General features: G+C 40.0%; 1 protein-coding gene across 1 annotated transcript in view; it reads left to right on the top strand.

The window, feature by feature from the left end:
- Window positions 1-27,946, top strand: part of LRRC1 (leucine rich repeat containing 1) — a 79,871-nt gene that overhangs the window by 26,122 nt on the left and 25,803 nt on the right. The window contains exons 3-8 of the mRNA XM_063125050.1: window positions 3,595-3,673; window positions 6,146-6,235; window positions 18,156-18,212; window positions 18,435-18,498; window positions 23,435-23,509; window positions 25,552-25,696. Of these exons, the coding sequence (XP_062981120.1) occupies window positions 3,595-3,673; window positions 6,146-6,235; window positions 18,156-18,212; window positions 18,435-18,498; window positions 23,435-23,509; window positions 25,552-25,696 (510 nt within the window). The remainder of the gene's footprint in view (window positions 1-3,594; window positions 3,674-6,145; window positions 6,236-18,155; window positions 18,213-18,434; window positions 18,499-23,434; window positions 23,510-25,551; window positions 25,697-27,946) is intronic.

The following is a 27,946-nucleotide window of genomic DNA, read 5'->3' as shown; positions in this document are numbered from 1 at the left end:
TGGCAGATTGGCAGAGTTAACAGATTTTGTTGTTGTTGTTGTTGTTGTTATTATTATTATTATATGATGATGATGATGATGAATCTTGCTTTCATTCATCCTTGATAATGAACAGAAAGAATTCAGCAATTCTTGGTGAGCCATCATTGTGTAATTGCTTTAGAAATTAGCCAAAAATTTAAATGCAGTCTCAAACTTTTGCCAGGGCAGAGAAGCTGTGCAAAGGAAAAGAGATTTTCTGCGTTCCTTCAGTGCAATTCTGCTTCTGTTTACAGAAACCTCACAGGAGGAGATGTCAGGATGGAGGGTAGAGTTTGAAGCACAATGCATCTCTGTGCATGGAGCGTACAAACATATTGCTTTCCTTCCCCCAAGGACTCATAATGACTAATGTTTCAGAGGTAGTAAATAAAACAAAGCTGTATCAAATCTGGTAGCATTTTAGTGACGCATTGCAAAGAATTAGTGTCAAACTGTCTTCCTAATTACACTTGTAGACTGTACTGTGGCCAGACTATCAACTCTGAGTCCAATTCATATTAAGGCTCTGGCAATAACTAATGAGAGAACAATCCTGCCTGGGAGGGGAAACTATACGCTCTTACTTACAGCACAGCTAGCTTGGCTTTCTTCACTTCAGCTGGCCTAATTTTCACTTGACAGTGTTCCTGTTTGCACTGCCCTACGTCATAAAGCTTATACTTGATAGCCTTATTGTTTAGCTGTGCCAGTGTTTAGTCTGTCTGCCAGAGCATCTGGGCATTACATGTGTATATACACTATAGAGCATTCATTGGTGTGCAGTGTCAGAAAGATCCTGGATGTTCAAGACGATTGAATCAATTAACCAGCAGCATTCAAAATTATTCTACCTGGTTAATTGTCGTACAGGCACAGATGTCCATATAAATCAACCACAGGGCTTTGAAAATAGATACACATCTGTCTGTTTTCTACACCGTTAATAAAGGATTTTGTCCATTGCCTGAGTTAGTGTTTCTCCCAGCTACCAAGTATTTGGGAAAACATGCCAAAATGTTATTCTTGATGTGTTGCACTTTTTAAAAAAATGGAATTATTTAAATGGAAGTAGGGCATTCAAGTGTTTGTTAGTACAAGTCAGCAAGATTGACTTTCAGGATTCACATTTTGGAAGGTTCTTCTCCTGATGTCAGTTGTTATACAGATGGAATTGTTTACGTTCTCTTCCTCTTTCATTGTGTGTTAAGGAAATTTGAACATTTCCTTATTTATGTAAATGTTTCCAAACTTTGTCAGAATTTCCATCGTTTTGGAGATGACTGGAACTGTTCAGGGCTGAAAGGGATTCATATGGTTTTTAAGAGAACAGGTGTTTAGCAGAGGGCATAAAAGCCTTTTACCTTAAGAGAGTTTTATATTTTTACATGTTCTTTCACTATAGCCATGAAGGCACTATGCACCTTTGCACGCCACATCTCTTTGCTGCAGTGGCACTTCCATTATCAATATATGTACAGATGTTCAAGTCACCTGTGTACTATACAGGTGACTTGAAAAGATTACCAAGATTATGTGAAATTCTTAAAATATCTAGATCTATATAAACGCTGTAGGGAAGAACTCACGAATAGTGAGGAAGCTGATTATATCCCTCTGTGACAGATGCACAGAGTTCTACCTACAGATGTATCTAACCTGAAAATGATAGTGAAGAATCTGGAAGAGGAGCCTAAAATGGCATCCCTTAAAAAAAAAAAAGCAGTGTGGGAACTTCCTCAGTCCATTTGCCACATTCCAATCTTGGAAAGGTCTCAGGGAACACATTCCATCTCTGGGTTGGTCCAAAATGTGCTTCTTACTGATTTTATGCTTTCTCAGAGGCAACAAGGACAAGCCTCTCCATGTCAAGTCAGAAATAAGCAGGACTGGATCACTCAGCAGCACTTTCAAATAGAATCCCAAATACCAAGCCCCTCTGCACATCTATTCAGAAGTAAACATGAAAGCATATCTAATTACAAGTAAGCAGGGCAAGCCTCAGAAGTAAGCAGGACAGAATCACTCAGCACCTTCCATTGCGGGGCCTGTCCCCTTTCTCTTGCAGGAAAAAGCTCTTATCTCCAGTCAGCAACTGATCAGAGATAAGAGCTTTTTTCCAATGCTCAGAAAGAGCATTTATTCTGCCCAGAGAGTGAGCACGGCTTGGGGAAGAAGCTGGCAGGCCAGATGGGGAACCCCTACAGACCGTATTTGGTTGTGGGGCAAATGTTACCCATTACTGTTTTAAAACTTTTCCCACTTCCTCCTCCCTGCTTATCAGACTTGTTTCACCCGTTTTCTCCAAACTCTAAATTCTAGTGTTCAAATGAGATTCTTTTGCTACTAATTTACTTCCATGACTAAGTACATGAATTGAGCTCAGTAGATATGTCTGCATCCCCCCGCCCCCGTATGGAAATTCTCCAAGGGGCATTAGCGAATGTTGCATCTTCTAGTGCTAGTTTAAAAGATTTTAGGCAAGCACTTCAGATGTGTAGCAGATTTTCTAGTTCTCAGTGTAGTAGTATGTGCAGCCTACTAGGTCCATGCATCTTCTTTTGTATATTAAGGTCCCCCACATCTTGTAAAATAGCAATAATCAACAAATTGGCTGTAGAGTTCATGGATAACTAGGGTTGCAAAATGCCCTGCTGTCAGCTTACTTAAGCTTACCTAAATAATAAATAAATAGTAATTACAAAGAGCTCTCTCTCTTGATCTGAAGTGTGTCTGTGTGTATACAACATACAGATAAACAAATATAGGAGTGCAATTTTGGGAGGGCAGAGTTTCTACCTTCTACTGAGTTTTCACCCCATGTGATCCTTTTTGAGTAAAACCAGTATGACCTGTTTTCTGTGATCATAGCAGCCCACTGCTGCTTGTGCAGGGTGTTTTTTGAATATTCAAGCTGCCACCATGGCTCATGGTGTTGTGCAAACCTTGGTGGCCGGCTTGCACAAGGGCTAAACAACCCTCACATAACTCTAGAACAGGCTATGTTTAACCGTCACCCCTGTTGCCTGGGTTCCGATGACATGACAAGCTGTGGCTTGAATATTCAGAATGGCCACCTGCACACTTATTTAGTCATGTAAACCAGCTCTGTTTCTAACCAGCTCATGCTATGTTTGTCTTCCAAAATGACTAAAGTAGAGAATAATTCTCCTTTTGACTTCAGAGAATTTATATATTAACTTGTAAAAATCAGATTTTTTTAAAAAAAGCGGGATCTGTATGCTACCTTAGCTATAAGTTTAATGTTGTAAAAAGCCAGGGATGCTACATGAGGGAAGAGGGACAAGAGCAGGAGACAACAGAGAGATGTTAAATGCAATGCACATAGCATCATGGTGGATTGTTCATTTGGATTCCACAGAAATCTCTTAATGATGGGTTTGTATATAAATGCAAGTCAACATTTGTCATTTCTTTTAGAAAGATAATTGCTAGACTGTATCTTACAAAATAGTCTTGCTTTGTGGGATTTTAAAATGCATTGATGCTTAAAATAAAAATTGAATGGAAGATTCTCAGTTGCCATTTCTCATTGTGCTATTTTCTGTCTTGCAGATATTCCTGAAATACCTGAAAGCATCTCCTTTTGCAAATCATTGCAGGTAGCAGACTTCAGTGGGAATCCCCTCACCAGGTAATCTTCAACGAATGGAATGAATTCTTGTGGAACTACAAAAATGGTTGAAGTCTTACAAGTATGAGTGTAAAGAAGATCTTGTCTGTGGCTTCTTCTGCATGATTGGTTTAAATATGAGGTTTGTCTCTGTGCACTCCTGCTGATGGACTAAGCTGTTTGATAGGTAAATTCAAATGCTCACTGCTTTGAAGACAGGACTGAAAATGATAGGAAAGTCATTAATCCTTTAGCGAAAGCCAATTTAAAAATTTGACATTTCTGTGCTACTTAATGATGATTACTTCCCTTGGCAATTGGCCTTTACTGCACAGTCCAATTGCCTGTGGAGCCTCTTGTAAAATGTGCCCTAGGATTAGAAGGTGGACCTGTTATTCACTCAACTGTGACTAGTGTGAGACAGTGTGGTGTGGTAGCTAGTGCGTTAGACTGGGAGTCGGGAGATTTGGTTTCTAGTCCCCACTTGGCCATGGAAGCTCACTGGGTGACTTTGGACCAGTCATAGGCTCTCAGCCAAACTTACCTCACAGGGTTGTTTTTGTGAGGATAAAATGGAAAGGAGGAGAATTATGTACACTGCCTTGGGTTCCTTGGAGGAAAAAAGATAGGACATAAATGTAATAAATAAATAAAGCAACTGCACTACCTTCCTCCCAAACACAAATCAGTAATGAAGCCTTGTTCTGGCCTATCTTCTTTTCCGGTGGCTTTGGAGGGAGCCCATTTTATCCCCGGAAGCTCCAGAAATGGTCCCAAGGGACCTAGTTGTGCTTGGGCTTTGTCCATATCAGCTGCACATTTCCATGGTTTCCTTCTACTACGGCAGAGCTTGGCTTGTGGAAACTGTGTTTCATTTATCTCTGCTAGAGACTTGATTCCCCACAAAAATGTAGAACCCTGAATTAAATCTGTTTATACAGAAAAGGGCTGGGGTGAGGTGGGGAGCAGTTGAAGAGCTATTCATGATTTGTGAGGCTGCCCAAACATGTGGACCCATATTATTTCCAAAGAGACTATTTTTTTTCCCCCAGAGCAGCTGATTGAAACATGATGATTCTGTGTGAACCAGAGAGATGGTTAGAGAGTATCAAAAAGGCTGAAGGAAAGTTGATGGGATTTCTTAGAAGCCTCTGAGCTGCTTTGTGTTTGTCATCGTACTTAATCAAAGATGCAGGAACACAAAAGAAATGCACCTTGTGTGACAGTTCTGAATGATATATGTGGCTGCTCTTAGCTGAAAGCAGGGAACTGTGTGTGTATATATGGTGGTGGGTGGGGAGGTTCAATCATTTGCTGCTCCTGTGTATTTTACCAAGAAAAACTGCAATTTAAATGTGCATGGGCTTGTGAGAACAGACATAGGAGATGAATTTTGGCTGTTGTGGAGTTCAAAATCTCACGTGAGACATGGCAGGCACATGATATTGTCCCTCTAGTAGTCTAATGTGCTTCCTCATTGCTTTCCCAGTCATTAAAGCATAGCTTTAGCAAAGTTATGGCATTTCCTATTCAGAATATCAATCCTATCAACAACTGACTGCTTCCTGCTTAAAACACAACATATATTTAGATGGGAACAGTCCATTTAATCAATCGCTTAAAGGCAATGTGCCCATGTAGAAAGTAATCTTTACTTTCAATCCAATTAAGCCTTAGTTATTTTACAAGAGCCTAATAGATGATACCCAGTCTGTAACAGGTTCTTGCTTCCAAACGAGTTCCCATGGATGATGGCCATTTTTCTCTCCTGCAGGATCAAGAAGACAAATCCCTGAAGCTGATTGATATTGTTTGGTTTTTGTCGGTCTGCTTAGATTCAGTGTTGTGGCTCTGCTCCACTTTAATGAACTATTGATTTGCTTTTTTCAAACAGTATGTAGTGGCGCATTACAGGGCAAGCGGCCTAGTTGAGTGAGAGAGGAAGTCCTTGGGGAAATAGTTCTGTGCAGAAAACAATTCAAAGAAAAGGGGAAGGAAAACCCCTCCAACAAAAGTGTCAGATTTAAAAAAGAAAATATCCTTTAAAACCATGCAGTTAACAACAATGAGTCATTTATTCGCAGCTTCTTGTGCTAACTCAAGCATATGATTTCTTCAGTAGTGTGGACAGCATAACACTAACTGGTGTCCTGATGTTAAGTATTGTATTAGAGGAATAAATATTGATGCTGGTCTATGTTTTATAAGCTGTTATAACTGTTGTGATTTTGTTTGTTTGTTAAAATGAACTTTAGTTCATATGCTACTTTAGTTCATTAATATTTATAGTCTATGTCTTGCATTTTGTAAACTGCCTTAAAAGCTGATATAAACGTATTTTAAATTTAAAAATAATAATAATAATTAAAGACTAGGAAAGCAAAGTTCAGCCTATAGCTGCTGAAACATTAATCATAATGGACTTCTCTGCAGTGGAGAACTGAATCTATCCTTTTTGCTGTCCCTGACTGATTCTGAGCTTTCTTTACGTAGGCTGCCTGAAAGCTTTCCTGAATTGCAGAATCTAACATGTCTCTCTGTGAATGATATCTCTCTACAAGCATTACCTGAAAATATTGGAAAGTAAGTTCAGTTTTGTTTTTTTAATGAGATACTTGATTTCTGAAATGCATCAGTGAAATACTTCATATATAATCCTAAAAACCTGTGAACAATGCATAGAAAACATTTTTTGGCTGTTGCAAGTATCCTAGGTCAGTGATTGAGCAGGGGGTTGGACTCGATGGCCTTGTAGGTCCCTTCCAACTCTGCTATTCTATGATTCTATGATCTTCAACCAGTGCATCGTAACCCAAAAGTGGGTTGTGAGATCAGTACAGATGGGCCGCGGCAAAGCTGTTGCTGCCATGTGTAAAATTGTGAAAGTGGATCCCATGTTGCAGGTTGGGAGTCCAAGGTGGGTCTCAGGTCTGACCAATTTAAGACTGTGCCCTAGGTCATCTAGATACTTGTAACAGCCTGAACCACGAGGCAATATGTTTTCTAAAAAGCAAGATGGCAAGTCCCCAATTCAAATCTCCATTCAGCCATCATCTCATGCATAAGCATTATATCAATGTCGAATCATCTTTTGTGAGGGCTGGTTTGACATATGACACTTTTTATATCAGGGTGGGAGAAGTGTTATGTCATGTGTGAAGCATTACTGAATACACAGAACACAGTATGTGTGATTGACTTTTAGGCCGTAGCTAGACCTAAGGATTATCCCAGGCAAATGGAGGGGTTGTCCCTGCCTGCTCCCATAATCCCCTGTGTGTCATTTGGATGCACATGGATGATCCTGGAACAATCCCGGGGTATAGGCCTGGTCTAGCCATGGCCTTAGTCTCTTGGAGATTGTCCTGGCTAAGACGAAATGCTGAACCATGGTTAAGCATTATGATTATGAGCTTTTCCTTCCTCCATGCATGAAAGAGGAGGAAGTTTAAAGCTTCCAGTTGCAGTTTTGAACAGACTGTAGTGTAGTACCTGCTATTTCTCAATACCTTGTATTCAAATACCCTGAATGCATTGCATATATCCCATATTCAATACAGGAACCCATGTCTTGTAACCACAGCTGATTCAAAAATGTTGATCAAACTGTGGTTTCATGGTTTGTTAACGAATTGTGGTTAGAACAAACAACAGTTTTCTGAATTCAGATATAATGGGAAACTGGTTCAGTCAAAACTTGAAAGGAAAGCTTTAAACTTCCGCCTTCTCCTTTCATGCAAAGGAAGGAGTGGGAAATACACAAGTCCAAAACTTTTGCCTGTGCATCTTCCTGGCAAAAAAACTATGGTTTTTGTAACATCTGAACTGACCCCAAGGACAATATCCAATGGAGCACTTACACCCCTGCTAATTTCCCACCCTGCCAATTCTGTTGCACAAGTGGGTGTTTTTCTGTTTAATTGCCCTGACAATAAACACACTGTTAAAATGTGTATGCATGTCGGAGCAAGGGGAACTGCTTACCAAAAAGCTACAAGTACTTGGCTATGTGTGTAGAGTTCAATATTTGACCTAATTACGAAAAATGCTACCATCCCCCCACACTGGCTTTGCATTATTAGGCTCTTCATGATGATCTGAATAGTTCCCACTGGACTTGATGTTTCCTTTGTGAGATCTATTTTTATCATTATTAAAGTATCAATAGATTGCTGTGTTGGGAATAGGAACTCATACTGTGTAGGCTCCTCCTCCAAGACTCTCTCTTCTACATAGGTGGTTTAGGAAGACAGAATGGGAGGGAAGACAGGGAATGACCCTTTCTCATAGGCATAGCACTATGGCTACCTCTGGCAAGCAGCTGTAGCTGGAACTGCAGCTGCTGGATGAGCACTTTGTATTATTTCTCCCCTGGTGTTCCTTGAATTCCAGCACTGCCTCCACAATACTGTAGCTCAGCATTCTCCAACATGCTGCCTTCTAGAACTTTTGTACTCCAGATCCCATCAGCTCCATGATGGAAATTGTAATCCAAAACAACTGGAGGTTGGAGAAGATTGTTTTTAGGGCCGTCTTGAGTATTATACAGTTAAATTCCCAGCAGCCATAACTCTGACACTGTAAAGTCCTATCCAAAACAAGACCTAGTTCCTAACAGCAGTGAATTACACGTCTACTTGAAAGCTTCAGCCTCCAGTTTTCCAGAGCTCATCAAACATGTCAGCAGAGAGTTCATTAGGTTGTTCTTTAACTACTCAACTTGTATTTCTATGAATATGTCATCTCTTTTGGGAAAAATGATTGTAAGAAAGCATCTCCATAAAGATGCCAACTTGATAAATACACATCGGTTTTCTTATGCTAATATGTTCAGGACCAATCCCCTTCCAGGCATTTCATAGGAATGATGATCTGTGCTTTGCTGTGCTAAGAAACATGCATCTGTGGGTTTTTCAAGCAGAGCAGTGATATCTGTGGTATTCTTGTGCTGCTGTTTCATTATTTCTGTGATGTATCATGCAGAGGAAGACAAGGGTGGTGGCGTGCTTTCAATACTATAAGCCTCAGTGGAAAAATATCATGAGCTGGAGGGCTGCCATTAATTTGTATGTACGTTTTTAATTTAATTTAACAATGTTTAAATAGGGAGCAATGTTTAAGTTATCACCCCTTTTATTTGGACACTAACGTCCTTAAACCTTATTATTCCCTCTTGAATAGTCTTGGAAGTATAATGTTCCTTGCCTTCAAATGCAGAGCTTAAATTCTACCAGGACAGGGGGTGCTTGAAGAGTGACTCCAGGCTATGAGAGCATGATTTGGTTAAGACAGTTTCCCCCAGATCTATAATGGCTGCCTTGAGTGCCTTTTTTGTAGGAAGGCGGGACACAAAATAAATTACAAAAGTAAAGAAAAGTAAAAATAATAATCTAAACTCAAAGGGGCATCAGTAGGTATATGATATCCTTTGTTATGAAATTATATAACTATTTAATAGAATAAAATGTATACAGATTTTAAATTTGGACATTTGGAGAAAGTTTATGCATAAAATTTGCATAAAAGGGTAGTCTAAAACAGCCTTCGTCAACCCGGTGCTCTCCAGACATACTGTACTACAACTCCATTACCTCTAGCCAACATGTCCAGCATTTAAAGACAAATGGTATCTAAAATCATTCTGTGAAAACAATTAGCTTAATTTTAGCCATGGTATATCTTGAATTCAATGTAAATTCAAAGAATTATATTTTAATTTGAAGCTTGAGATTTTATTTATTTATTTATTGCATTTGTATCCTGCCTTTTCCCCTCCAAGAACCCAAGGCGGTGTACATTTTCCTCCTCTCTATGTTTATCCTCACAACAACAACCCTGTGAGGTAGGCTGGGCTGAGAGTCTGTGACTGGCCCAGAGTCACTCAGTGGGCTTCCATGGCCAAGTGGGACTAAGGAACCTGGATCTCCTGACTCCCAGCCCAACACTTTAGTCATTGCACCACACTGGTTCTTCCAAATGGCTTTTGCTTCATTTTGTAAGTTTATTTATTTGAAGGGAGATTAATTTGTATACAAAAGGAAGAAGGACACATAAAAAGGGCTGAAGGACGACGCTTTTGGAGAGGCAATTTTGGGATACTTTTAGTAAGCAATAATATGCTTTCCACAACCAGATGTTTTAGACTTCGATTTCTCTCAGCCCTAGCCAGCATGGCCAGCAGTCAGGAATCCTGAAAGTTGTCATTTAAAAAAATCTGGAAGGTACCAGGTTGAGAGAAGCTACAATAGAGAATATCTTTCTGAGCACTTTGGTATAAAAAATGCTCTTTTTCAGTTTGTTTAACATTAAACAATATATAATCTAGATCAGGCGTAAGCAACGAATGTCTTCCAGAAGTTTTGGACTACAATTCCCATAAGCCCTAGCCAATGGCAGGGAGTATGGGAGTTGTACTACAAAATATCTGAAGGGCGCCAGGTTGTCTAGCCTTAGTCTTAGCCTAATAATAATAATAATAATAATAATAATAATAATAATAATAATAATAATAATAATAGACAGATAGAAGCCTAGACCTGGCAATCATCCTATGTGAACAAAAAGTGCTATAAGTACAGCTGGCCAGCATTTATAATCTATCACAATAATAATGCTACCTTTTGAAAACTCAAGAGACAAAGGACTTTTCAACTACCTATTACAATTGTTGAATTTAGAGATTATTGAATGCAATGCAGTAATATATAATTAGCCTGTCTCCATAGGTGTAGGAGAGGGAACACACTTTTGCTTTCCTCCTTTGTGAATGTTTTCTTTTATATAACATGCATGCTGTTATGCCCACATACAAGCTAGGGGAGCCTGATTTTAAATCTTTGTAAAGAGGAATAAATAACACAATCCCCTGATCTTCAGGAAGTAGTTAAGTTCTACTTGGTAACTTCAGTATCAGTTGTACAATGGGCATGAGTCAATAGTTCAGTGTATGTGACATCTTACGGTGAACTAGAATTCAAGCATGAATAATTGTGTGTGTGTACACGTGTGTGTGTAGTGTTAAATATAAATTGCACCTGCACCTAAGCATGTAGTATTGAACGCGAAAAATGGGAAACAAGGCTAGAAACTATACTATAGGCAAAAAAGCATAATTTTCGGGGTCATACATTCAAAACACATTCTGTACATTATATACAATTATATCTTGTTCTCTAGCTGTATCCCTGTCTATTTGCAGAGGAAATTGGATACAGGTTAAAATTAAGTGGGATGGATCCTTGAACTCCCTGTATTCAGTATGCTGAAACTACTTGTACGATCAGGTTTCTAGATGTTGTACGTGACAGATTATTAGTTGAGATTGGGTTTAGTTGTGTGGTGGCTTGTCCTGGATACATGCCTGGACATTTACCGAGTGTGTTACATGAGGGCAGTACAATTAATAATACATACTATACATCTTTCAAAGTTGCTGAAACTCACAATGAACTGTTTTTTTAAAAAACAAGTTGTGGCTTCTCTCCAGGTCCTGCATTAATGCCTGTGCCTGCATACAAACATGATGGTTTTGCTGAGCTGCAGTAACTAAATATGCTGCTCATATCTTTAGTTTCTTATATTGGCGACCAATGAATTTTACTGAAAATAAATCCTGCTTTCCATTCTTCGAACAGAGTCTAGTTAGTCTGTTGAGGTCTGCTAATTTTTCTGCAAACATGATCTGCCAAACCTTTGAGAATCAGAGCTCGACTGATTAGCCTGCTGCTGATTTTCAATTTCTCACTATTGCCATTTGAGCTGTAACTAGCTTGAATAAAATAAGATCCTTGAATAAAATAAGGATCTTTTTTTGGTGGTCTACGAAAATTAACAAAAGTGCTGATAAAGGTTCCAAAAGAATGGTTTTCTGTGTTACTGCTGAAAGGTAAACAAACAAACACCCTCCAAAAAGTTGCAACATGGGGGCATGGCCACCACATATGAATGAGGAATGCCCACTCCCTGAAATCTCTCCAACACCAAGGTGAGAGATTGCTATTAATGTCGTGAAGTTTCACTGGAATAAGGTGTTACCTGTGTCTCCCAGACAATTTCTGATATTGCCAAACAGAGAAAAGAAAAAAGACAGAGAAAGAAAAAGAATTCAGCTATTAGAGTGGTGTAGAAAGAATGCTGAAAACGTGTAGTAGCTGCTCAGTAGCTGTGTTTTGCTGGCACTGTTAATTGGCAGAAAGGCTGGTACCTTATAGTGAACTTATGCTTAGTGTATGTGTGTGTGAGAGAGAGTGTGTGTGTGTGTGTGTGTGTGTGTGAGAGAGAGAGAGAGAGAGAGAGAGGGAAGGCTGGTGACACAAACTTTTAATAGAATTGATGGCTATGTTAATGAGGTTCGAGGGGAAACAGACCTTCCTTGCTGCCTTTGGCTGAATTTTCACTCAGTTTTGCCACTTTCTTAGAAAGTATGGCAACTGTTCAAGCTGAATGTTTGATAAAGTAATCCTGAAACATACTTTCCTGTTGTATGTGTGTGGGGAGGGGCGGGCAGGCAGGTATGGTGCTACCATTTAGAGCATTACAAGCAATGGAAGCTACTTCAATGGGGAGCCATTGGCTTCCACTGATTACAATTGGCAGTATTCATGGTTACACTGCTTCTGTTGATGTTGGGAGTCCTTGGTTGTTGTTTTCTGTTGAAAACTTGCAAGGCTAACCAGGAGCTGTTCACCTGGAGGGAGATAGGGTTACCATAAGAAGCAGACAAAATACAATAAAAGCTTCACATACCCCTAGTTAAGCAAGCACCCTCAAAATTAAGGAGTGCTGGTGGCTAAAAGGTCTACTAGACAATACATGTGAATGTATATGATGGGGCCTCTACCAAGTCATGCAGCCATGATACCAGAATTTCATAGCGAGTATAAAATAAATTAACAGTAATGAGCCCAAAGCATCCCACCCCACCCATAAACATATTTTTTAAGACTTGGCTGGGAAAATGTAGTTGTAGTCAAATGCGAATTATTTGGACAAATATCAGTTGACATAAATTTTAAATGTAACAGAGCATAAAAGGCAAAAGAAGAAAAACTGTGTTGTAAAAGTGGAAAAAAATTGTTTGTTTTAAATCCACAAGTTTTTCTCTTCCATTTTCCACCCCCATTTTTAGGCAATGTTGCCCCTGTATCTAGTATTTCTCTACCTCTGGTAACACTGTTGGAAGCCTATTGCCACCTGCAGCAGTGCAGTGTAATTCTCCTTTATACCTATCATATTATGCCTTTAGTGCTGTGTTGATAGCTCTAAAAATCACTGCAGTAATGGACTGATGTTTAAGAAGCATGCTATTGCTACAATCATGCTGAGTAAAACATTCTTCCCAGTCACAAATAACTGGAAGTCCTCTTCATACTGGAAGTGAAGAATCTCTGGAATGTATTATGTTAGTATATATGCTGGTGCATAAGCAAACTTCCAGATAAAAAAAGCTAAGGAAGGCCAATCTCTTAATCAGGTTCATAGATCCTTTTAATGTACCCTAGCGACATCTGGACTCATCTGTTTAAAGATCCCCTATCTGCCAAAAAGTATCTTAACTGGGTTAGTCATAGCGTAGCTACAGTTACCCATGCTCTGATAACCTCTCGTTTGGATTACTGCAATGCGTTATACGTGGGGCTGCCTTTGAAAACGGTCCGGAAGCTTCAGCTGGTACAAAACAGGGCAGCACGGTTACTAACAGGGACTGGCCGGCAAGATCACATTACGCCAGTCCTTTTACAACTTCATTGGCTGCCAGTCCAGGTCCGTGCCCAATTCAAAGTGCTGGTATTGACATTTAAAGCCCTAAATGGCTTGGAGCCAGGTTATTTGAAGGAACGCCTCCTCCCGTATGTACCTGCCCAGACCCTAAGGTCATCCTCAGGGGTCCTTCTCTGTGAGCCCCTGCCAAAGGAAGTGAGGCAGGTGGCTACCAGGAGAAGGCCCTTCTCTGCTGTGGCACCCTGGTTGTGGAATGGGCTCCCTAAGGAGGTTCGCCTGGCACCTACGTTATATGCCTTTAGACCTTTTTATTCTCCCAGCATTTTAACAGTCTATAAAATTTTTTAACTTGGTGTTTTAAATTTGTAATTTTGCATTGCTGCTGTTTTTATCTGGTTGAGCTTTTATATTGTATTTTATATTATGGTTTTATACTGTTGTTTTATATGTTGAATGTTTTTAATTTTTGTGAACCGCCCAGAGAGCTCCGGCTATTGGGCGGTATAGAAATGTAATAAATAAATAAATAAATAGTGCATCTATTTTCCAACATGTATAGTACTTATATTAATGGAAACTATCATCCAAGATCTCAAGTCAGATCTTACTAAGTAGAACATAGTCCACTTTTGAAATGCTGAGAAACTGAAATATAGTTGTCAGAAATAGCAATATATTACCTTCAGTAGGAAATGGTTAGGGCTGTGCATTTTCTTTGCATATGTAACATTGAAGCACCTTGAATTCTAGTTATTGTTTAGCTGTATTAACATGTAGCCTCCATTTCTTTAAAAAATATTTACATTTGAATGAGAAATGGCCATATCTAAGCACAGCTCTGATTTGAAAGTGAGCCAACAAGCTGGTTCTACTGAAAGGGCATGTTTTGGAATGTAATCCCCTCAGGCATCTAATTGGTCCCATACTTCAAGCAGATCAGACATCTGGAATGCTGAGGGAGGAAAAACAACAATTGTAATTACTTAAGAAATTGCATCCTCCCCTGCATTGGTCTGGCTATCTTCTTGCATGGTATTTGTAAATGCTCCAAAAACACAGTTTTGAAAGTTTGGCTGGAAAACTGTTCAGTTTTTCCATTACAGTATTCAAAATGTGTACTTACAATAATTTCTGAGGTTACTTCGCATTTAAAAAAATAGATTACACTGTGAATGTTATTGTGGAATAGACCCACCGGTCTAAATTCATAATTCTGTGTGACTGACTGGAGGATGATGGGAGTTGTAGTCCAATAGATATAGAGGAGGAAGGCTAGGTTGGGGAAGACTGTGTTCTATGGTGAAAAGGAAATTCATGTTCAGCCCTGTGAATTGTTGTACAAGTAACTGACAAGTCAACTCATCTGGTGCTAGTGTTCCTAGTGTTATTGATTTTGCTAGTTTTGCAGATTGACCTAGGGAATTGTGTCAACACAGTTGCCTGAATTAACACTGCTATGATTTCTGCAGATGATATCACAAGTGATAATTTGAGCCTTCCTGCCTGTAAAGTGGCATTAAATGGTTAAAGGAAGGTGGAGTGGGCTGGGACTGAGGAGGTATCAAGTCCCATCCTGAAGTTTCCTTGGCAGACATGGAGACAACTATGATAGTGCAATCTTATGTCTGAGTACAGCAAGTGGTTATGGTGGAATACTATCAATAGGCAGCAGAACTGGGCATGGCAGGTATATATTTTTCAACTTAAATGTCACTCTAAAAAGGGTGTACAACCTTTTTGCTCCTGACAGCCGCACACACCGCATGCGCACAAACACACACAATCTCTCCCCCCACCCTCACAGTAATGATTGGGCCCAGCACCTCTGCAGAAGCATCTTGAGAGAGAATGGGAACTGACTCAGAGTCCAATGAGGAAGAAGGCGAAGCAGTAGGGGAGTGACCAAAGTTTCAGGAGAAAGAACAGGAAGAGAGGGGAAGAGAGGAATCTGTCCAGATGCCAATGAATCAGTTGTTTCTGTTTGACTTTGAACCATCACCATCTATAGGAAAACAAGATCTTATGGGGAGGGAAGAGTTGGGCGTGACAGATGCCAGAACCAGTCATCAGGTCAAGAGGGAGGAGTAAGTTCAGGAAGTAAGGTGTTTTGATGGACCAAGGTTGGTCCATCAAAAGAGGTCCCTAGGGATCTTCCTGAGGGTGTGACTAGAAAACCAACTCAGGTTTCCTACTGTGGGCTGCACCAGTTTCAGTGGAACTTTCATAGCAATGGTGCATCCATCAAAGGGATCTTCAGGTAATCTATCTAGTATTGTGCAAAGCTAGTTAGAGATCTTCGCTCTAGACGGCTGGAGGTTGAGGAAGTCTATAACCTGAAATGCTGTTGATTTGTCTGATTTGTATAATAAAAGCTATTTACTAAGAGATCAACTTTGTTTCCTCTCTCACATTTCATTAGATCCCATCTATTTTTTCATATATTTATTTTATTCCCCTTTTATTTATTTTATTCCATCTCATCTTTTTTTAATGAATAACGTTTCATTTTATTTCAGCCTTCTCTTCCTCCATTCTTACGTTTTCCGTGGTAATAAAAACTGTGCTTCACTCTGCCTCCTGGCAGCAGCAATAAGTAACAAGTCTCTGCATGGCGGATCATCTTCTAAAAGACAATCTGTGAGACACCCTAAAAGAGCTCTATGGTTCCTACCATAAAAAGACCCGTTCCTAGAGAATCTTTGGCAGCAGGAAGTCACTGGGAAATGAAACTTTGCAAAAAAAAAAATTGGCAGCTGCAGCAGGTGTTGGAGGTGTTGGGGGCTGCTCACAAGCTGCACTTTTTGCACCTCTGCTTTAAAGTATAATGACAACAGACTTCAAAGTCTGTTGAAATTGCTGAACTAAATTTAATAATCGAATTTGATTCTATTCAGTAGAGACTATATTTCCTGGTACAGGACATAATTATTTTTCTTTAAGAGTTATATTAGCATAGCATGGAAAACTGTATTCTTGTAAATGGGTTACTCTGTTCTTAACTTGCATGCATTTAGGCTCTGCATGACAATGTGACAGCTGAACTGCTACCCTTTCATCTTATAGCTTTTGGGCTGCAATATTGGCAGCCTTTCCCCCTGTACCTGCATATATCTGCCCACTAATACTTTGTGCATCTGACAAAGTTGGCTCTAGTCCATGAAAACTGATGCCATGATAAAAACTCTTAATATTTAAGAATATTCAGCACTCTTGTATGTTTTTTACATGTGATGAGCATGGCTGCCTCTCTGGAATTCATTGCTATGTAAAGCAAAGGCTGCTATGATGTAGAAAAGATGGGCATATTTCTGTTTTTATGTTGTTCTAGGAGGTTGGAGGATTAAAGCAGATTATAGTATTGGGATAATGTCTGATTTCTTGTGTTCCATTTAGTCCTAAATAAAATCTGGGTGGGGGAAGAGTGAATGTTACTATGGTGATGATAGGCTTTTACTATGATGGGGTATAAGTGAAAAGCTTAGTTGTGTCATGTCACTTATTATGATGAAAAATCCGTAAGTGGGAAGTTTTGACTAGCTGGAAATGTGCTTAACTGAGCATTCTATGACTCTTCTAACCCGTTACGTCAGAATTTTTTAAAAACAAGTAAAATTATATTCAAATTAGAAAATAAGGATGTATTTTCTTCTTAATACCATTGGAGGGATTTTTTTACATTGCCAAATAACCATTAGATGATACAACCAAACAACTCAGCTCTTCCCTTTCCTTCCTACTCCATTTCTTAATTCTCAACCATTTTATGTTTATTTTGTGTGGTACAAGTAGCCATATAATACTGTTGAAAATAATTCTTTATTTGCCTCAGGAATGTAACATGTTCATTTTGTAAGAATTTGTCGCATCAATAAGTTCTGGATTTTATGTATCAATACAGTTTCATTGATAGGTTTAGTGCTGAAGGAACATAGGAAGTTGCCTTATATTGAATCAGACCATTGACCCACCTAGCCCAGTATTGTTGACACTGACTGGCAGCAGCTCTGCAGGGTTTCAGGCAGGAGTTTTTCCTGTCCTACCTGGAGATGCCAGGGATAGAACCTGGTACCTGCTGTATGCAAAGCAAGTGCTCTACCACTGAGCTACAACTCCTTCCTGAAAGCTTTCAGTGTTACCTTTTGAGTACTGATAGCTCAGATTGGATCAATCAGTGTTTTGCAAGTATGAACAATATCCTCTTAGCAATGTATCTCAATAGCCTGGAGGTAAGGGGGTAATGATGTGCATAATCATAAACAGGGGTGAGCAATATGTGGCCTTCAAGCTACATGTGCTCCCCCCCACACACACACCCAATTTGGGGGGACCTAACATTATTTTGGAGGGGGATCAAAACAGAGATGTTACCAAGGCCCAAAATTGTCAAATTAGTGTTTTGTAAGCTAATTTTGACATTTTGGGTGCTCTGTATCTGCCTACGGGATCCCTAAAGAAGAAAAATCAATTTGCAAACCATGTAACTTTGACTGTTTTGGCACTCTGTAACAGCTCTGGATGCCACTTAATTTTAATTTTATTTCCCCCTCCCCTGTTTTCAGCAGCTGTGGGGTGTCTGGGGTAGTGGTGGAAATTGCTCCTGGATCACCCAAGGTTGTCCTCACTCCTGCCATAAAAGTGCCATTTCCTAAAGCTTCCACATGTTTGGTTAATGTGGTGCATTTTGTACTTTACAATGTATACTCTTCATGTCTTTTGAATCACTTTTATTTTTAAAGTTATTTTAAATCACAACGGTTTAATATAATTCCACTTGTCTTTTTAGCCTATATAACCTGGCATCACTGGAATTAAGAGAGAATCTGCTGACATATTTACCTGAGTAAGTTCTTTCATTATTTGTTTTGATGATGTTAGTTACCATCTTTCTCTTCCCGCCACCCGCCTGCAATATTTTTAGATGGTTGACAGTGGAATGACATGTATGAATTAGCAGCTTCTAATTCATTTTTTAAAACATGTTATTATTAGATAAATAAGGTAAAAATACTGATAGGCTGCTTTTAAAGTGTCGTGTACAAAAAACGCTTTCTTGTTTTTCTAGGTCAGTTGCCCAGCTGCATAGATTAGAAGAGCTGGACCTAGGGAACAATGAACTTTATAATTTGGTAAGCTTTCTCCACTTTTCATTGGTTTATAATCTAGCATTACATGTGTTGACTACTTACTATGCAAATTCCCAAACTGTGAACAGTGACATTTGAAAAAGGCAGGGCTTCCACCTGGTGGTTCTTGCACAGATTCTGCTTAGATTATTTTCTGACTGCTTTTGGAACATTCTGTTTATTGGCTAACTGAAGTTCAAACTACATATTACATTTAAACAGGGTTGGGCAACATCAGGAGGTCTGGGCTGCAGTATATTGAGCAACCTGAAAAGGATTTACACATTAGTTTTTGAAAAAAGAAAGAAAGAAGAAAAGTGATGTCCAGACGGCACTGTTATAGTCCCAAAGCCATTTTTCCCCATTAATTTTTTTTTTTTAAAAAAAAAACCTTTTTCAGGGGGAGCAGGGGGTAGTGGGGAGTAACAGGTGCAGTGGGTGCTACATGCTGTCCACAGTCCACATGCCCCCCCCATGTTAAAGATATAGCATGCAGTTTCCTATGTATGCAGCTGCAGGGAACATGGATGGGAGAGTGCTGTTTAATTTGAAGCTCTCTGGATGGTTCACAAAAATTAAAACTACAAGTACAGCATAAAACAATATAAAATCTTACAACTACTATATAGAAGTGCAACCATAATAAAACCTAGAATGCCGAGAATTAAAGTATAGATTTAAAACAGCAGAATGCTAAAATGACGGGAAATAAAAAGGTCTTCACAACAGAGACACCAGGCCAAGTTCTCTAGCTCATTCCCCAGCAGAAAAGGCCCTCTTCCTGCTTGTCACCCTCCTCACTTCCTTCAGCACTTCCTCCAGAACAGGATGAGCATCACCTAGTGGTGCAGATGAACCACCCACTAACAGTACCTCCGTCTTGTCTGGATTGAGTCTCAGTTTATTGGACCTCATCCACTCCATTATTGTGCCCAGGCACTGATTCAGAACAGCCACTGCTTTACCTGATTTTGATGAAAAAGAGAGGTAGAGCTGGGTGTCATCCATGTATTGATGACATCTCAGCCCACAGCTCCGGATTACCTCCCCCAATGGTTTCATGAAGGTGTTGAACAGCATGAAGGATAGAATAGAGCCCCGTGGAACCCCATAACATAGTTGCCAAGGCACAGAGCACTCCTGTCCTGCTTGAGGATTTCTTGTCAACTGATGATTGACCACTGTGTGAGCAGAATGCTGAACTAGATGGTCTCTCGTTCTGATCCAGCATGGCTCTTCTTATGTATGTATTCCATTGCAACTGCAGCACATGGGGGAAGGGCATACTCCCCACCTACAATTGCCCTTCCCCCCTGCTCTTGCATGGCAGTTACAGATAAGCTCCAATGGCAGGTTGTTGTTTTTCTGTATTGCTCGTGGGTGCATGTGATCATAGCTTTGTTGAAAGGGCTGTCCAATGGATTACAAAAGTAGGTAAGAAACCTGAGTTGGGGACTGTAGAAGGTTCCTGTGTATGTAGCTTCATCTTGGTGGCATGTGTGCAGATGTTTAAACTGGATGAGAAGATCTAATCCACTTGGGCCATGTGTCAGCAGCTTTGATGGATAATGAGGGTTTTCAGAAGGGGCTTCCTAGCTACCATCTCATGCAAACATGGAGCAAAAGCAGCCTTGGAGAGGAAGACTGTGTTCTATTTCCACCTCTGGAGCAGAACAGCAACCAATATCTTGTTGGGAATAGCTATCCTTCATTGGGCCACCTTCTCAAAATCTAAGAAGAAAGCCATTGCACCTCCTATTTCTATTCTTGTATTCCACTGAAATGGGATAATCACCATCCTTTGAAAGAAAGATACAACCAGGTGAAATTCATTTAAAATGAGCATTGCCTTTCTTCTTGTAGAATCTTTTTAATACACAGGTAGTGTGTAAAATAGGCAAATACATTTCCTATTCTAGAAGAATGAGAAATTTGTCACTGTCTAGTGACACTTCCTTGTCACTTGTTGATGAAGTCATTACTTGGAAACTCTTCTTCCCCTTCCGTCATTTCTGCAATCCTCAGTCTTCTGCTTTACAGGACCATATTTCTCCCCTCCCCTTTTATGGACTTGCTTCTAATTTAAGGCCAACTTTAAACCACTTTCAATTTGTTGTTTTAATTTTAATTTTTTATCGCTGTTTTCAGCGGTTACAGAAATGGCAACTGTATAGAAAGGAAAAACCCCACCTGACATCCTGCTGCCTGCCCAGCTGCCCAGAAACTCTTTTAATTTCTGTCTTGGAATGTGTGCAGGGAAAAGAGGGTGTGTGTGTGTGGGAGATGTAATTAGTAGTGCTGAGCTGGGAAAAGTGTGGTTTCCTGTTGCTACAATTAGTGTGATATTACCCTAAGATAATGTTGCATTTGTTTTGAGTTCTATCCTCCCTTTTAACAATGATGGTTCAGTGTGCGTTAAGACTTTTTAAAACTAAAAAAGTTAAATTAACTAAATAATTAAAAATAATAATAATCAGAAAATGCCCAATTAATATTAAAATACACATTATAGCAATCCTAAACCAATTTAGGGAGCAATCCTATGCTGACATTGTCTGGGAGACCATAGGATACTGGGGATTCCCCACTCCGAATCAGAGACAGTGCTCTGACCTTGGCAGGGGGAGTTGGAGATCCGACCCTCCCTCCCCTTGAAGCCAGCATGGAAAGAAGGGAGCCGGCTGCCCTCCAAAGTCAGAAAAGTGACCTTGGAGAAAAGGAAAAGGGGGCATTTCTGTGGGCTGGGAAGAAAGGAGAATAGAGACGCCAGGATATGAGCTATCCTGAGGCCCCTCCAGCCTCCTTCCCTCCATTTCTGAAACACCGTCACCAGATGGCTAAAATACTACTACTAAAAAAAATGCTTATTTAAGGAAAAATGCAGGACTGGAAGGCAAAGAGCTCCCCCCCTCCATTCCTCCCACCCTGCATTGGATGATCAGAAACCTCTGTGTTCGGGGGCTTCCGATCATCAAGTTCGGGGGCTTCTGATCATCGACAGGATTGTGCCCTTAACCTACAGTCCAACATTTACTGATGAATCTTCAAAAATAATCCCTCCCTCCCCCAGCCAAATCTAGGCAAGATTAAAATTTGAGCTGCTGCTCTTTTCACTTGCTTCTCTTCGCCCCCACTGCAATACTGTTCCTCTGGACGACAGCATATGAAAGAATGAAAAGCAGCCTAGGCTGTCATTTCATAACCACAAATTGCATATAGAAGGCAGACTATGGGAACTAAAAATATTCCATGGTTAAATTCCTAATAACAGCAGTTCATGTCATGCTATGGTTTCAAAAGCACACTATAAAAACAAAAAGGAAGTGGAGTGTGAATTGCACACTCTGTATTGCAATACAGAATCATTTTCAATAAATTCTAGGAAAAGAACCAGAGGTCCCAGGCGTGTTACACTTCCTATTAAGCTAGTTACTTCTTTTATTTTTAGGACAGGACTACCCAAAATATGTACAATTGCCTTATATTTTACTTAAGGCTTAAAGATCTATTGAGAGAACCTGAATGTCCTTCTTGCAACTGTGCTATATATACAATCCTTGTACTGGAGGTGGTTTTTTTATATATATAAAACCCTAACAGAAGTACAAAGGACAATGCATAGTGGGAAAAAGAATGAGTTATAGTCGCTGTGAAATCTGTAACTTATTTTTTAAGGCAAGCAAACAAGGGGCCCAGTGTGTTTTCAAACATGTAATTTTTGTAATTTGTATGATCATTTCATGTGGAGTGTACCGTTCTATTGAGTGACTTCAAGCTACCAGCATGGGAGGCCCAAGTACATTTTTCCTCAAAGGCTGCCCAAAATGTATGTGCTTTCACTTTCAGAAGCTGATGAAATGAAGGAAAATATATGCCTCTCTTCAGTTATAAGGATGGTTTGGGCAAAATAATAATAATAAAACTTTGAAAATAGTGTTTCCAGTTGTTTGGTCTGAGAATGTTTTTGTGTGGTGTTCTTCTGTATGACCAAGTCATAATTAATTACACAAACTGGAAAGGAAGTTGCCAAACGTAAAACGTATATTACACTTCTTCCTTTGCCCCAGAAGCTCAAGCCAGCTAGAATGGAGTGTGAAAAGATAAAATGAGCAAACAAATAATTGGGAACTTTCCCCACAATTCTGGAAGAGAGCCAGAATTGTGGGGAAAGTTCCCAATTATTTGTTTGCTCATTTTATCTTTTCACACTCCATTCTAGCTGGCTTGAGCTACTGGGGCAAAGGAAGAAGTGTAATATGCGTTTTACGTTTGGCAACATCTTTTCCAGTTTGTGTAATTAATTATGACTTGGTCATAATGTTGTTGTTTTGTTGTTGTTGTCGTCGTCTGGAAACAATTTTTCTAACTTGAATGGGAGAAAGTGCCTTGGGACTTCCATTGGATTGTCTTGGTGTATGTGAGGTTATCAGGAGTTTGACCCTGCAACTGAAGAAGTTGTAACATGCTGAGCTCTGCTGTTTTCTCCCACTTCCCTCAAAGTTCTGAACTGTCAGCAGGTTGGAAAGATTCACAGGGTTACCTGAGTAATGGCATGCTGAGCACGTTACACAGCTTTTGTGCTTATTTTTGTACATAGCTTTGCCCATTTGATATAATGTTCCTCTGCTATAGGGATTGGGTCTAGCGAATACAAACCTAATTAATAACTGTGTTATTTCTGCATTCTTGAATTGGCTGTCTAGGGCCTTAGCTAGACCTAAGGTTTATCCCGGGATCATCCCTGTGCATCTAAATGACACACAGGGGATCCTGGGAGCAGGCAGGGACGACCCCAGGACAACCCCAGGATAAACCTTAGGTCTAGCTAAGGCCTTGGATATTTGGGTGAAGTAACTTAAGTTGCTTTTGATTCCCTTGTGGACTATAGTGTTATATTTTGTAATTCTAATGACAATACATTTTCGTTTGTATGTTACAGCCAGAAACTATAGGTGCACTTTTTAATCTTAAAGACCTCTGGCTGGATGGAAACCAGCTGGCTGAACTACCTGAGGTAAGAGGCACCTCTCATAAACATGTAAATAAATTATTCTGCTTTGAACACTTGATAGATGAAGTGAAAATATTTGATTTTTATATCCCACTATATAGAAGATAATTTGTCTTCTTTTTTTTTTAAGGTCATGCATTTTATTTTCAACCTTTTCACCTTTATATGAACAGCATGTTTATTTTGAAGTTGGAAAAGCTGTGGGGAAGGAATGTGGTGCCAAAAACATATTTCTAGACCTGGATCCATTTTCTTCATCTCATAGTAGAGAGGTCATTAATATGGAAAGAGAGATTACAAGGAATTAGAAGAGGCCATGAAAATGAAGAGGGGAGGTAGCTAGCATAGGTTGGCACTAAAAGAAATTAAATGTCCTAAGAGATGGCCAACCTCTGGTAACTCCAGTTCGGATTATTGCAAAGTACAACACTTTGTTGGGCTGACCTTGAAGATAGCCCATGAACTAGCTAGCTCACAATATGGCAGCTAAGACTCAATTAATGGAAAAGGGCTGGGCACACCTTTCATTGAAATAGTTTTGCTATCTTGCAATTCATTACCAGACTCAATTCAAGATACTGGTTTTAACTTACAAAGCTCTAGAGAGTTTAGGACTAGGATATGTCTTTCCACACAAATGTGCTGGGGATAGTTAGAGCCTGATCAGGGTTCTTGTGATTGGCTCCCGACTCTTTGAGATGAAGAGATGGGTGATCCAGAATAGGGCCTTCTCTCTCCCCCTCCCCTCTCTCTCTACTCATGCAAGAGAATGGAGCAATCTCTCCATTCATTTGCATGGGGCAAGAACCGCCCCCAGGACCCTGTTGCCCCAAGTAGGAGAGTGCACTTCACCCCCTCTCCTCCAGCAATTTTTTTCCATGTAGGACTTCCCCCGCTCCCTATTTAAGTTAATGGATGGATCAATTTCTTTGCTTGAATGGGGATGAGGGAAGCCTCTCTCTGAAAATCAGCTGGAGTGGGGCAAAGATCAATACTCCTTCAAGGACTATGTTGCTCCAAGGTTCCCTAGTGTGAGATGCACTTCACACCCTCCCTTCCAACCATTTTTCAGTTGGGAGGACTCTCCCCCACAATACGCGTAAGTGGAAGAATTGCTTCATTCACTTGCAGAGGGAGGAAATAGCCTAGTGGGCACTTCAGCCTGGCCTCACAGGTGCAGTGGTACCTGCAGGTGATACATGGACGACCCCTGCCTAACACTTAAGTATGTGACTGTATTTTTTTGAGAAGTAATCCTCTACACAGTTCATTTGTTTGAAAGCTAGAAAATGAGGAGATGTTCTACATAGCAGGAGTGAGTTGCAGTTTTGGAATGTCTGCTTTTCCCCATTTTTTCAGCTGTGTTGATTCAGCAGAGTTGAGTGTTTTGATAATTGAAGAACTGATCCATGACAGAATGTGTGTAGGTGTGAATTTATGGTGAGGGTGTGCTTGTACGTGAACAGTATTAAAAATAAACTGTGTTAATTCTACAATCAGACCTCAGCATCCATGCCTTCTGCTAACTATAATCCAAATAGAAATCTTTGATTGCACAGAGTCAGTATTTGGTATATAATTCAGCCAGGTAAAATAGATTAAACATTGCCTCATTAAAAGTTTTTTTGTGATACAAGAAATGCAAGACACAAAATCCTCATATACTAGTATGAACCATGAGTCAGCAAGAACTAATTTGTTGAGGTCACTTGAAAGGAGAAGCATTCATATGCCTAGCTTTTTCATGAATAAGCCGTTTGACCTCAAGTTAGTACTTAAAATTGGGTGTTGCTTTGTATTGAATAACTTGCTGGCAATGTTGGGTTGCACACATAAGTCTGAGAGCAAATTAACTTGGACTGTTAGCACATGCTAGGTGTTGCACAGGTAAATTTACTGTTGACTCACTTGTGATATTATCGGAATGGGTTGTTGTCTGACAAAAATGAATTGTAGTCTTTCGCTCTTATGAATTTTGTAATGGGACAGTTGTCAGATCTCTGTGTGTTGCATGTTGAGACGTGACTTAGAGTCTTGCCCTGTAGGAAATAGGAAGCCTGAAAAACCTGCTATGTCTGGATATCTCTGAAAACAAACTGGAAAAACTCCCTGAAGAGATAAGTGGTCTGACGTCTTTAACTGACCTACTCATCTCTCAGAATCTTCTTGAGGTGCTACCAGATGGTGTAGGTAAGTAAAAAGCTTTAAAAATATTAAAAGGTTAAAAATATTAAAAGGAAAGTCTTCAGTCTGGTCCAAGTAAGAAGCAGATGTGTGTTGCATTCTTAATGCTTTCTTATTTCTCAGGAACATTTTTGTTTTTGTTTTGGTGCTAATGTTGATAAAGGGCAGAACTACACATTAAGCCTGCTTTCCTGTAACACTAAACTGGGAGTTGGCAACTTGTGACTGCCTGGACGCTTTAGTCTACAACTCCCACGATCCATCGCCATTGGCCGTGCTGGTTAGGGCTGATGAAAATTGTGGCCCTCCAGATGTTTTGGCCTACAACTTGCCCATCCCTGTAACTAAAAGAGGGTTTAGCGTTAAACCATGGTTTAGCAATTCAAGAATGAGTGTATGTAAGCCCCAGACCCATGCACTCCCCCTCCCCTGACATGATGCAGCCATGTATTTCTTATAATATATAGTTCTGACCACGTGTGTCGTCTCCACCCCCATACACACAACATTTCCTTGAATTTGCTTATGATACGCAGGCTATCCAGAGGATCCTTGCCACATCCGGGCTTCTCTGTTGTTGGGTGAAAATCACATGGCTGGTAAATTATCTAATATGCTGTTGCATGGGTCTTACACTTACTGTTCAAAAGGCGAGAGTATATAAAAAGTAAAGGAGACTATAACGTGCAAAACAAAACAAAAAAGGTATAATTCTGGCCCAAATAGTTCTTCTGTAATTTAATCAAAGATGTTCACAACATTCTCTGAAATGGATGCTTTAATATAATCTTGTTAGCGACTAGGTATACAAAGGGTTGCAGCTTTTCTTAAAATGTCAGCCAGAGTGTTATAAATGTTACTTGACTAGCTTTGGGGACTGTTCCACAGTGCCATAGTTTGCCTGTTTGGGGAGATAAAGTTTAAACTATAGGTGAGATCACTGTTTTGGTTTTCTCTGCTTTGGTTCTTGCTTTAATTGGCCTCCTTCCACCTTGACTAAAACCTTCTCCTTGGCCTTCCCCTCCAGTGCCTCAGTACATTCACCTCTATCTAAAACTTTACTGCCATTTTCTTACTTGGAAAATGTGCTACCCCTCCTCAAACTCTACACTGGACCTCATATTCTTCTGCATCCGTCATAAACATTTAAGCCTCCACAACTGCATGCATATCTTTCTGTCCTATATCACATTTTGTCCTTGCCATGACTTCCACTCTTCCTGCTCTACTACCCCCAGCTCCTTACATGACAGTCCATTCTCTCTTGCCCCCCTGTATGCCTGAGGCTTTCTCCCAGAACACTGACCTAGTTCCTCCCCTATCTCCTTTTCTTCAAATTCCTTCTAATCCATCTTTCCAGTGAAACCTTTAGTTTAAGGTGCCTTCCAGTTGTTTTGGACTACAGCTCCCATAATCCCTGACCATGGGCCATGCTGACTGGGGCTTATGACAGTTGTAGTCTAAAACACCTGGAGAACACCAGGGTACCTATTCCTGGTTTTAACCTCTTAGTCCTGACATCCTACTCAAAGAAAGTGTCATACTTCTACATTCATGTGCTTGCATCCATCCTTTCCCTCTACTCCTTCAGTCTCCCCCAATGTTGAAAGTGAGCTGGCATGCTTTATGGGGCAGGGACCTGGCTCTTTCTGCTTATCTGTAAAGAACCAGATACATTGGTGGTGCTATTTAAGTAATAGTAATTCAAATGCAGTGGTTTTCAGATAAGAGAATATTCTTAAGGAAACACCTGACATGTGATTCTCCCAACTGAAATGTCTCTATTTACGTAAGCATTATTTTGATTGCCTTATCCTGTCTGGTACTGCCTAAACCTCTCCTCCTTTGTCCTTATCTTCCTCCCACTTGCTAAACATCCTGGCCACCGCCTTTAGTTCTCCTGTTCTTGATGATATAGCTCACAGCAACCAGTCAGCAGTTTTATTTTCATTTACTGCATGTTGCAGTAACTAAATCTTTTAACTGGTACACAGGTTTTACCTATTATTGAGAGAGCAACTAGAGCCGTATGAATATAGCCATTAATTTGGCTCCAGATGTCGCTCTAACAGAGTGGCCATAGCATTAAAAACAAACACTGTAACACTGCATTCTGAATGCAGCAGGCATGACTAACTTTCTACATTAGTGGATGGAATGTTGGTCTTAGACCTGAGTTCAAATCTCTGCTTTCTTACGGTACTCACTGGTGCTGCTGGGAATCCAATCTCTCTTAGCCTAGCATACCTCGCAAGG

Source organism: Elgaria multicarinata, chromosome 4 (genome assembly GCF_023053635.1).
Source record: "Elgaria multicarinata webbii isolate HBS135686 ecotype San Diego chromosome 4, rElgMul1.1.pri, whole genome shotgun sequence".
Taxonomy (NCBI): Eukaryota; Metazoa; Chordata; class Lepidosauria; order Squamata; family Anguidae; genus Elgaria; species Elgaria multicarinata.
The sequence above is the reverse complement of the archived record's forward strand: the minus strand, read 5'-3'. Positions and strand labels throughout refer to the sequence as shown.